The following is a 12,055-nucleotide window of genomic DNA, read 5'->3' as shown; positions in this document are numbered from 1 at the left end:
AAGTTCTGGCCTTAGTCTTGTTTTAAAAAGGAGGGGCAATGACATACAGGGAGGAAACAGGCTCAGTGAGAGACAGATAGATAATGGAAATGTAGAGACATGGCAAGAGAGAGTGAGAAAAGAGTGAGACAGTGATCATGGGTGAGATATTGACTGGCAGGCAGGCAGGCAGGCAGGCAGGCAGACAGACAGACACAGACGGAGAGAGTGATGTTCAGGAAAGGGCCGGTTCCATTACCTCACCTGGGCCTTCTCCCAGGAGAGAGAGCCCCCAGTGCTGGATTCTCATCTCCGGGATTGGCCTCTCTGGCCTAGGGCCTGCATCTGTTCCCCAGACCCGTTGGCACACACACACACACACACACACACATACATTCACAGACCATGGTGGGGGGAGAGGGGGGGTAAAGGGGTGTGTATGGGTCTGCTCTCCATCCAAAGTTACCACTTGAGTTCGAAAAGTGGAATATCTGAACTCAACACCTCTTTTCAACAAGTGAAGCTCACAGCTGGTGACGCTACAGCTAACAAATCAGTTAGCGGTAAAGACATAGGTCAGGTCTGGAGCATGTATACTTAAGTGTGTGTGTGTGTGGGGGGAGGGGGGGCAGTCAATGGTCAAAATAATGGAGAAAACCTTACACAAAACTCCGAAACCATCAGAGGCCCCAAGGACAGAGCGAATCAGCACAGGCTCATTAAAAGGCGTGACAATGACATCCAGGACCAGGGCAGTAAACTGCATTAAACACTGGCAGTAACGTCTGCATGTGCTGAGAACATGAGGGCACTTTAGGGACTAAAGCTGTCGCACGCTTGACATCCCATTAATTTGTGCTTTTATTGGGCTAATTAAAAGTAACTACAATAACGGGACTGTGTTCACAGTTCTTATTTAATCCGTCTCGTCCGCCAAGCGTTTTTCGACCGTTATTGTATATCTGCAAATCGGAACAGTGAGATTCTGTGGCAGCTAGGTGTCTCTTTTGAACAACAAGGCCATGGTCATATATATATATATAAGTAGGTGATAATCATCTTGATTTATTGTATAGAAACATTCTCACATTTCCAGTAGAAAAATACATTGAATGAATTCACTAAAGGTTTTACAGAACTTTTGCTGGTTAATGTGGACTCTTTCACCCCAAGGTGTTCCAGCTAAACAACTACAGTCAATGACGTGTTTACCGTGAGTTAGCTCCCACTTGTTCCCACAAGGTATTGTAAAGCTGCTTCCAAAAATGTTTTAATGACCATTTAATGACCAGGGGTCTCCAGTTGTGTTTACATTCTGCGTACCACTTTCATAGCGTTAAGTCTGCGACAATGCTGCCAGGGGATAAAGCCTTGAGACTAAACAACAGCTTAACCAGACCTTTCGGACACCTGTATCACAGCCTCTGTCCTCTTGTAGGCCTCTTCTCAACACCCGTACACACACAGACGGTCTCTGTCCAGACTGTTTACTGTACAGTTCCGTTCTGAGAGCACGGCATGTGGTTCACTTCATGACGCTGAGAGAGATGGAGAGCAAGGGAATACGACTGGAACAGAAGGAAAGAGATGAAGTGGGAAAGAGAAAGAGAGAGAGGAAAGAGATGAAGTGGGAAAGAGAAAGAGAGAGAGAGGGGGGGGGGGAGAGAGAGGGAGGGGGAGAGAGGGAGAGAGAGAGAGAGAGAGAGAGAGAGAGGCAGGGAGGGAGAGAGAGAGAGAGAGAGATGCAGAGAAAAGGATAGGGAGAGACAGAGAGGGGCAGAATGAGAGGGGAGAGAAAGAAAGGAGTAAGTAAGAGATGAAGGGTAGTGTGTGAAATGTGTGAGGGAAGGAGATGTAGAGGGAGGTAATGTAAAAGAATGTGGAGGTGGAGGAGAAGGAAATTGAGAGGGAGAGAGAAATCCAGAGAGTCATGTACAGCCCCACAGGGAGTCTTCCACCAACAGCTGTGTTGGAGGATTGTGGGGGCTTAGGATGAGGTTGGAGAAGCTGACATGTATGGGAAGGCAAAACTACGCCACAGAGAATTGTTTGTACGAACGAGGCCTCTCACCGAGCTCTTAATCTGAAGTGTGTTTGCTGCGTACAGTGCGAGACAGCACCTCTAAGCTCCCATATGACCAAACTGTTTATACTCAAGAAAAACATCTTCCATCCTCTCGAATGGAAACCACCAGTTGGGGAATTAATCCATTAAGAACTATTCCATTGTTTAACCGACTTGTGGCCGCCCCCGGTCACCCTCCATTCAAAACGGTTTGTCTCTGGTCTCGAAACATATGGTAGCGTTCAACGTCACAGTCAAGTAGGTGCCATTCCCTTTCTCAGTGTAGTCTAATGCACTCAAAAGCAACATGCAGGGTGAGCTCAGAGTGCAGGTATGTGGTGACTGATTCCCCTCAGAGGAAATTCGTTTCAAGGGTCATTTGCACGATGTGTGCCTTGGAGGGGCCTATCCGTAGAGGGATCATCTGGTGCAGTCGAGTCTGGATTCTTACCATCGACCACATCTTACTTTGGTTTTAAGATCGTTAGGATTAGTGTTGTGACTGGGCCTTTCGGGAGCACCAATGCCACTTTCCTCTACATCCTGTGGCCCAGGGTTCAAAGGTTATGGTTGCGTCTCATTTCCTGTGGTCAGGGGAGGCAGGATCAGGGTCAATTCATTTGAACTCAGAACTCAATCCGTTAGATGGATTTGAATTAAGCAGACAAAAAAATAAAAAATAAAGATTAGCCATTGAATTTCGGTATTTAATTAGAAATGGCACAAGTAATAAACCTATCCACACGTAAGGAATGGCTTCTATTTCTGAATTAGGTTAAGAAGGAATGGACCGTGGCCTGGGGTGGTCCAGTGGTCTAGCACCGTGGTCTACAGTGCACACATATGCCCATGTCAGCATGGGTTCGAGTCCGGCCCATGCCCTGCTGACATGCCCTCTCTACCCTTCTTCTCCTTACTTTCCTGTTTGTCTTCACTGTATCTGTCTAATAAACATTTTTTATTTCCGTGGGACTTCCCCACTCAGAAAAATTACTTTAAAAAATAAAGAAGGAATAGACCTCGACACTGGTTAGCACACAGCTGGACAGCAGACGGCCATCATGAGTCTGTTCCCCCTGAGGTCACCATGTGGTTAACCTCTCCACCAGACGCAGGCCCGTCACGCTCCACGGCAAACTCCATTACCCAGCAGCCAGTGAGCACAGCTGCATACCACAGCAACAGGAAGTCTGCTCTCTGTTTGTCCCGAGACAAACATACCATACATGCATGCGTCCATGCGTGCGTACGTGCTTGTATGTGTGTGTGTGTCTCTCTGAGGTCATTCTAATGTCCCTCAGGAAGTCTGCTCTCCCTGAGACAAACATACCATACATGCAGGCGTGTGTGCGTGCGTACGTGCTTGTATGTGTGTGTCTCTCTCTGAGGTCATTCTAATGTCCATGCGTACATGCTTGTATGTGTGTGTTTGTGTCTCTCTGAGGTCATTCTAATGTCCCCTGTCTTCCCCTGCAGGTCTGAAGAACGTTCCAGATGAGATCCCTGCAGACACCACCCTGCTGGACCTGCAGAACAACAAGATCACTGAGATCAGAGAGAACGACTTCAAGACTCTGAGAGGACTCCATGTAAGCGCCAAACACTCAGAATCAGGACTCAGGACTCACATTCAGAATCACTTTAACCCAAATAATGATGCCCTAAATTGGCCCTTACTTTAAAATCTCTCTTTTTTAAAGCTATTTTTTTTGCGTGGGGCAGTCCCACTCATATTTTTCTTTTTAATGACAGATATAGTAGAGATTATGATAGGAAGGATGGTTGAGAGAGAGAGAAGGGATGACATGCAGGATATGTCCGCGGCTGGAATCGAACCGGGAGCCCTGCGGCACATGGTCAGCGCTTAATCGACTACGCCACCTAAGAGGCCCTTAAAATCTCTCTTGAAAAATGCTATATACTGTATGACTCATACCACCATATTGTTTTAATAACTCAGAATCACTAGCGAGCTCAGCTAGTCCAGTAAAAAGGAACATTGTTGACAGTTCCAAAGCTTACTGAAGATTGAGTGCGAAAAAATGAGATTGTTGACCACGAGAGAAATGAAATTCTTGAACAGGACGGACCTAGAGGGAAAATAAAAGTTAAACATGAGTCTTGTGTTTAGTTGGAAGACAGCCTAACAGGCTTATTGTACATGCATCAGTCAGAACTAAACTGATCCCCAAAGCTGTTGGCTGGATCACATCAGGTTCATAAGAGAAAACTTTGGTGTGTGTGCGTGTGTGTGTGTGTGTGTGTGTGTGCGTGTGTGTGTGTGTGTGTGTGTGTGTGTGTGTGTGTGTGTGTGTGTGTGTGCGTGTGTGTGTTTGCGTGTATGTGTGTGTGTGTGTGTGTGTGTGTGTGTGTGTGCGTGTGCGTGTATGGGCGTGTGCGCATGTGTGTGCATGCATGCGTGTGTGTGTACTTGCACATACATACACGTGTGTGTACTGTATATGCATATATGTGTTGTGGCCTATCTCTTGATCAGTCTCTAAAACGCCGTAAACACAATAACAACTCAGAGCGATCTATTCAAGTTTGCGTCTCTCATCCAGACGTCCCTCCAGCCCCTCCCACGTGGGCTGTCACAGTAATCCTACTGCAGAAGCAGCAGCCCTCCCCAGGTGCAACGGAAACTATTCTCCTCTGAGACTCAGCCTCACGTGGCAAAACTCCTACAGTATAACTTTCTGACCTGCAATAAATACTTCTGTCCAACCTCCGAAGCTGTTTCACTGTAGATAACTGGCCTCTCAGGAGAGGGGGGGTGGGGTGTTGGTGGTCGGGGGGGGGGAGTCATTCACTGCATACTCCACATTTCCCAACGTCTGCAGACATGAGAGTGGAACGCAGCGAGAAGAGAACATTTCTTTCTTTAGAAATCGAGCGTCGAAGTCGAGCGTCGAAGTCGAAAGTGTTTCTTGAACTCTTGAGCAGCTCTCCAATCTCAATAACCCAGGCGCCTTGTTCTGTTTGAGATGAGGCAAAGTGTTTGTTATGACTACAGGCCTGACAAACAATGGCACAGCTCAGTTACTGTAGATACTGTGGGTCTGGAAATAATCAGGAATCAGATCAGAATCAGAATTCTGCTTTTATTACATCTCACTGTACAAGTACACAAAAGTAGAATTATTTGGCTTTGGTTCCTCTATATTGGCATTGCAGCATTGAGATACAAAATCACAATAATAATAAGTAAACTAAATGAGCAAAACAGGTCATCCTACAGTAATGTGTGTGTGTGTGTGTGTGTGTGTGTGTGTGTGTGTGTGTGTGTGTGTGTGTGTGTGTGTGTGTGTGTGTGTGTGTGTGTGTGCGTGCGCGCGTGTGTGTGTGTGTGTGTGTGTGTTTGTGTGTGTGTGTGTGTGTGTGTGTGTGTACAGGATGTGTCTGATGGTACATTTGACCTAGAGCATCATCCTGTTGATAACATTCAACTTTTAACACCCTAACCCTTTAATCTGATAAGAAAACTCATAGCTAGCATACATACCAGGAAGCACACACAAAAAAACATTATAAAAACCATCGGCATGCCTTCACATCTGGGTTAGCATTAACCAGCGGAGGCTGGTGGAGGTAGAAGCCCATCCTCTTATTTCCACCTCCACCAGCCTCCAATGGCATTAACGTAACCCTAACCGTTAGCATTAGCATGTTACTCATCGTGAGCTTAGAATTATACGGTTCTATCTCCGTTTAGGGTAGTTCAGAGATATTGAGCGTCAACGTTTTTACATTCCATTATGTTTTGTGAGATGGAACCTTTGTATTTGATTAATTACTAATTTAAAAATGTCAATATTTAAAAAATAACACCACACAGGCATTAATAAACACCTAATGGATCAGATTATGTAAAAAACTCAATTTTGACAAAAATGGAGATAGAACCTTATAATTCTAACGTCACGTCATGTTAATCGGGCACCTATTTTTGTTTCTCCCATCCCAATGACAGGCCCTGATCCTGGTGAACAACAAGATCACCACCATCCACCCCAAGGCCTTCCTGCCCCTGGGGAAGCTGCAGCGCCTCTACCTGTCCAAGAACCTGCTCAAGGAACTGCCCGCCAACATGCCCAAGAACCTGCAGGAGCTGCGTATCCATGAGAACGAGATCACCAAGATCAAGAAGTCCTCCTTCGAGGGCATGACCCAAGTCATCGTCATGGGTAGGCAAAATACTGGAGAGCACTTGATTTTCCACAGTTGTTTCCACAGGTGTTTACTTGATGTTTAGGAGAAAATAACATGGTAATGACTTGGGACGATCTGGTAACTGAAAACTAAATTGCTAACTACCTACCCTATTTACTCAACGGAATGATCAAAAGACATATTTCTATACACTGTTCATTTATGGTGACTAAAGTGGAATGACATTGCCTCAAAACAGAGTGAGAGACAGAACCCAAGTTTACAGGGTGAGTGACAGTGTTGTCCCAATGTGCTGGAGCTATACCAACTGTACACAGCTAATTACGTTGCCCTAAGTGGACAGCCAGTCTCTGACACAGCGCAGAGGCTGAGGCAGACACAGAAGACGTGCAGAGTAGAGTGTGCCAGTCATGAGTTAAGTCCTGATGATGTTTGCTTTACAGTGTGCTACAGTTTGCCTACAGAGAGGAGGGGAAGGTTTGAGTCATGACTTACAGGCGAAGAGTGATCGTTTAGTGTGCCAACAATGGTTTACAGCACAAAGTGTGTGTGTGTGTGTTTGTTTATGTGTGTGTGTGTGTGTGTGTGTGTGTGTGCTTGTGTAAGTGTGCATGTGTAAGTGTAAGTGTATGTGTGTGTGTGTGTGTGTGTGTGTGTGTGTGTGTGTGTGTGTGTGTGAGTGTGTGTGTGTGTGTAACCTCAGCCTCTCTGGACCTCCTGTTCCAATGAATATATAGTGTGTGTGTTTGTTTATGTGTGTGCGTGTGTGTGTGTGTGTGTGGGTGTGTGTCTGTGTGTGTGTGTGTGCTTGTGTAAGTGTGCGTGTGTAAGTGTATGTGTGTGTGTGTGTGTAACCTCAGCCTCTCTGGACCTCCAGTTCCAATGAATATAAAGTGTGTGTGTGTGTGTGTGTGCGTTTGTTTATGTGTGTGTGTGTGTGTGTGTGTGTGTGTGTGTGTGTGTAACCTCAGCCCCTCTGGACCTCCTGTTCCAATGAATATAAAGTGTCTAATTGCAGTGTGATTAACAGACGAGAGCGTATGACCTGGAAAGCAACGTGACAAATCAGAAAGTCTACCGCGACTAAAGGAAAAGGGAGACAGGGCTTACGGTCAATAACTCCCAGCCTAACCACAAGTCATGTTTATACATGACTCAGGTTAATTTTTCCCATAAGACACTGGGGGATAGGAATGTAGTAAGCTAGTGGACATGGTCACTCATACGTTTTTTTTCCTTCTCTTTATCTTTCTTTCCTTCTTCCCCCCACTCCCTCTCTCTCTCTTTCTTTCTGTTTATGTTTTTATCCATGTTCCTCTCTCTCTCTGTCTGTCTCTCTCTCTCTCCCTCCCTCCCTCCCTCCCTGTCCTCCTCCTCTCAGAGCTCGGCTCCAACCCCCTAAAGAGCTCAGGTATTGATGCCGGGGCGTTCTCAGACCTGAAGAGAGTGTCCTACATCCGTATCGCAGACACAGAGCTCACAGAGATCCCTAAAGGTACTGTCTCTCTTTCTCTCTCTCTCTGTCTTGAGCACTTTGAGCTGCAAAGTTTGCAGGAAAAGTGCTATACAAATAAAAAGTTATTATTAGCTCTCCACTACACTCTCTCTCTCTAATGTGTTTCCATAAGCAGAGGTGAATTTAATAACTCACACAGTTGTGTCAGTTTCTCTCTCTCTCTCTCTCTCTCTCTCTCTCTCTCTCTCTCTCTCTCTCTCTCTCTCTCTCTCTCTCTCTCTCTCTCTCTCTCTCTCTCTCTCTCTCTCTCTCTCTCTCTCACACACACACACACAGTCTCTCAAAAGATCTGCTTTCTCTCCTTGTACATGTGTGGGCTCATTCCAGAAAGGATTGGTTGAAATACTCTATAAATGAAGGGTACTTTACAGTCTGAGGCTTATCCAACCACCCCCAGCCAAAAACATCATTCTTCCAGAGCTAAAAGAATGCACTTTTGGATTCATGTACTCTCAACGAAACAATGGTTACAGTGTGAAAAGAAACTCAATCGCCAATCCATTCAGACATACCACGTTGAGAAGAATCAAAACGTTTGGCAAAGCTTTTAATTGAATAAAGTCTTTAGAGAAAACAATCAGGTCGTAAAAAGATTGTGGCCCTTAAAGAGACTGAATAACAAAACGATTCTGAATGGAAAAAGTACTACATGTTAAAACCCTGTCACTTCCTTCAGTGCAGTTTATCTCAAATATTTTTGGTGTATTCTCTGTGTATCAAAATATCATTACTTGTGCACAAGAGCTTCATAGCTATCCTAATAGAAAGTCTACTGTTCCTGGAAAAGATCCATGATGATGCAAAATTATGCAAAAACCATCATCATGGATCATTATTTGGACATCATTTCTGTTGTGTCTACTGTTGTTCATCCTGTCATCATTATGGTTGCCGTGTGCGTTGCTAGGTCTGCCCAGCTCCCTCTCCGAGTTGCATCTGGATGGAAACAAGATCACCAAGGTGATGGCCGACAACCTGAAGGGCCTGAAGAACCTGGCTAAGTAATTATGTTTTATGTTTTATGTTTCAAAAACGTTTGGCAAATGGTCTAGGCAAGGCTGAAAGCTAAGTTGTTGGTCGTTAAATTCTTTTCACAGTACTGCCACTAACGCTAACCTAAAGTAGGTACACAAATTGAAGCAATGCTTCATACAGACTTACAATAACAGTGAAATGATTACAGTTCTGATTAAACTGGTTTTGAAGGAAACAAACCCCATTTTCATTTACTGCCTTTAGCTTCTCTAACATTATGTTCCTTCCTATCCTATTATAGTGTGCTGTCTGTCTGTTTATACCTCTGTCTGTCTGTCTGTTTCTCTGTGTGTGTGTGTGTGTGTGTGTGTGTGTGTGTGTGTGTGTGTGTGTGTGTGTGTGTGTGTGTGTGTGTGTGTGTGTCTGTGTGTGTGTGTGTGTGTGTGTGTGTGTGTGTGTGTGTCTCTCTCTCTCTCTCTGTCTGTCTTTGTCTGTCTCTCTCTCTCTGTCACTCTCTCTCTCTGTCTGTCTGTCTCTCTCTCTGTCTCTCTCTGTCTCTCTCTCTAAAACTATTTTGTTTTTAAAATATGATACACCGGGTGTATGAGATCAGGGCATGGATGTTCAGGAAAGTGCTATGCCAACACATGGAGAGACTAAACAGGAACCAAAAAATAATTGTATGCAGTACAAGCAGTTTATTTTGGAAAGAAAAACGTTTTGATCATATTTTTTCCATTCGGTGGTGGTCTCAACACATTCACTTGTGACTAGATCATGGTTAAGTGTGTCCTCAACTTGAAATGATTCATTCTTTCTCAGATTGGTGCAAGAATTAATTGTTTATTTCTTTCATTTACTTGTGTGCATTTGCTGGTACAGTCATCACAAGGCCCTTCAAATTGCACTTCGATTGGTCGAATAATTGAAGCTCTGTTTTCCACTCTATCCCCACATACGTACATTATTTACTGCTTTTCCATTGGCTGGATCCTTACACATTCTGTGCTCTTCTCCCATTGGCTGTTGTGTCCTCCTCCAGGCTGGGTCTGGGCTACAATGAGATCAGTGTGGTGGAGAACGGAACGCTGGCCATGATGCCTCACCTGAGAGAGCTGCACCTGGACAACAACGCCCTGACCAGCGTGCCCGCGGGTCTGCCCGAGCACAAGTACATCCAGGTGGGTGTCCACAGCCACGCCACGGACTCTGTCTATTAGTCACAACACAAGTCTTTCACAGAACAGTCCGTGACGTTAGAATTATACGGTTCTATCTCCATTTTTGGTCAAAATTGCCTGTGTATTTAGAACTTTTTTAGTTCGAAATTAATAAAATACAAAAGGTTCCATCTCACAAAACATAATGGAATGTAAAAACTTTGACACTCAATATCTCTGAACTACCCTAAACGGAGATAGAACCTTAGAATTCTAAACTCACGAGTTGCGTCATCTACCTTGCTCAATAATGTTTGCAATACACGCTCCATCCATGGCATTAACCACACCCTCACGTCGATGTCCTCTCCAGGTGATCTATCTCCATGTCAACAAGATCGCTGCCGTAGGAACCGGGGACTTCTGCCCCGCGGGCTACAACACCAAGAAGGCCATGTACTCTGGCATCAGCCTCTTCAGCAACCCTGTTCCCTATTGGGAGGTTCAGCCAATCACCTTCCGCTGTGTGTTTGACCGCTCCGCCATCCAGCTTGGCAACTACAGGAAGAAGTAGAGTGTCCTCTGAGATAGTGTGTGTGCCCGTGTGTATGTATGTGTGTGTATGTGTGTGTGTGTATAAGGATGTGTATGTGTGTGTAAGGACCGCAGCCCAACAACAACAATCTGCATCTCCCCATCACCCGCTAACGACAACGTGATCCAAGTATACACCCCCCCAAACCTAGTCATCTCCGACATGTCACAATACCATTTCATATAGTACAGTTTTAGCAAAACTATTCATGGTTAAAGTATGAATTTTACAAGAAAGTACAGTTACAACACTCAGGACCAAACCATGGTACAGTCATAACTCAAACCAGCTGAGCAAATATCAGTTCATGTTCATTCCATCCTCAACAGTTATTATCTTCAGGATTAACTCAAGTAATAATACACGTTAACACCCTCTATAGAGTTGTAGTTATCTGTTCAGAAAGGTCAACTCACTGTCCATAATTTTTTGGTATGCACCTTCATATCTCATTACTGGAATGTTGTTTTGTGAAAGAAAAAAAAAAGAAAAAAAAAAGAAACGTTATGAAAGAAGACAAATAATTGTCCCACAATGAAAACGCAAAAATCTATGACCACTTTGAAAGATGAACGTGTTTAACCCTTTAACTGTCACATGTCAGCTATAGAGAATGGCAGAAAAATCAAAATTTGACAGTTGACATAGACATTCTGCCATTTTGCGCACAACTCATTTGCGCGCGCAACTCATAATTGTGACAATTAGGTTAGCTGACCTGCAGCGCGGGCAGCAAAGGGTTAACTTGTGTCTGAATATACCGTTAACAACAGCTGGTATAGTTAGAATGTACTAGAGTATTATTACCTGTGTAGTGCTAGCGTGCAAAGTGTACCATTAAGATATTTTGTACTCTTTGAGGGAATTCTGATTTTCTTTTCATATCGTAGCCAATTGAAGTAGAGAAAAAAACAATTGTTTATTCTGTCACATTGCAATTTCTCCTGCTTGCTTCAGTGTTGATTATGTTTTGATTATGTTTTTACAAATGTTACAATAGTTTTATAATTTCTCTCACCCCTCCCCACCCTCCTCTGATGTAATATTAGATCAAAACCAAGGTGAAAATAGCTCGTAAAGATGTAGAATAAACAGTATATATGTTTTGAACAGAAGCCATTCCCAAAGATCTATACGCATGCTTTGTTTCTTTTGACTTGAAGCAGGTTGTGGTTTCTGGAAAATGCCATGTTTATGCATATGCATATTTTTCTTTCTTTTTTTCCTTTCTTTTTCCTTTCTTTTTTTCAAGTCTGAAGAGAATTTGGAGGGTACAGGTGGACTGGCATGCCCACCGCACTCATGTTAGTGTGAATGTTGTATGTATAGACGCTGTATATAAATGCTGTATAAAAAAAGAAAACTCTTCTTGCTTAAAAGCACAAGCACTTACAGTAGTTTAGACTTAATATATCGGCAATAAAGGTGTTCATCTATTTTTCCCGAGCAGGGGCTCCAGCTAAGGTGTCCTGAACCAAATAAAAAGTCCAATTAAAAAGCAGTACTTTCTGGGGGGTTGTCACAACCAGATCTTATACCATGTCAATGGTGTGTATGAACGAGGGTACTACTACTCCCTGTCACTGGATGGC

General features: G+C 44.1%; 1 protein-coding gene across 1 annotated transcript in view; it reads left to right on the top strand.

The window, feature by feature from the left end:
• Positions 1 to 11,047, top strand: part of dcn (decorin) — a 12,352-nt gene extending 1,305 nt beyond the window's left edge. Inside the window, exons 2-7 of the mRNA XM_080537447.1 lie at positions 3,521 to 3,633; positions 6,018 to 6,231; positions 7,599 to 7,712; positions 8,641 to 8,734; positions 9,751 to 9,889; positions 10,242 to 11,047. Coding sequence (XP_080393573.1) covers positions 3,521 to 3,633; positions 6,018 to 6,231; positions 7,599 to 7,712; positions 8,641 to 8,734; positions 9,751 to 9,889; positions 10,242 to 10,442 — 875 coding nt within the window. The 3' untranslated portion in view covers positions 10,443 to 11,047. The remainder of the gene's footprint in view (positions 1 to 3,520; positions 3,634 to 6,017; positions 6,232 to 7,598; positions 7,713 to 8,640; positions 8,735 to 9,750; positions 9,890 to 10,241) is intronic.
• Positions 11,048 to 12,055: the final 1,008 nt, after the last annotated feature.

Source organism: Nansenia antarctica (assembly GCF_963989245.1).
Source record: "Nansenia antarctica genome assembly, chromosome: 8".
Taxonomy (NCBI): Eukaryota; Metazoa; Chordata; class Actinopteri; order Argentiniformes; family Microstomatidae; genus Nansenia; species Nansenia antarctica.
The sequence above is the reverse complement of the archived record's forward strand: the minus strand, read 5'-3'. Positions and strand labels throughout refer to the sequence as shown.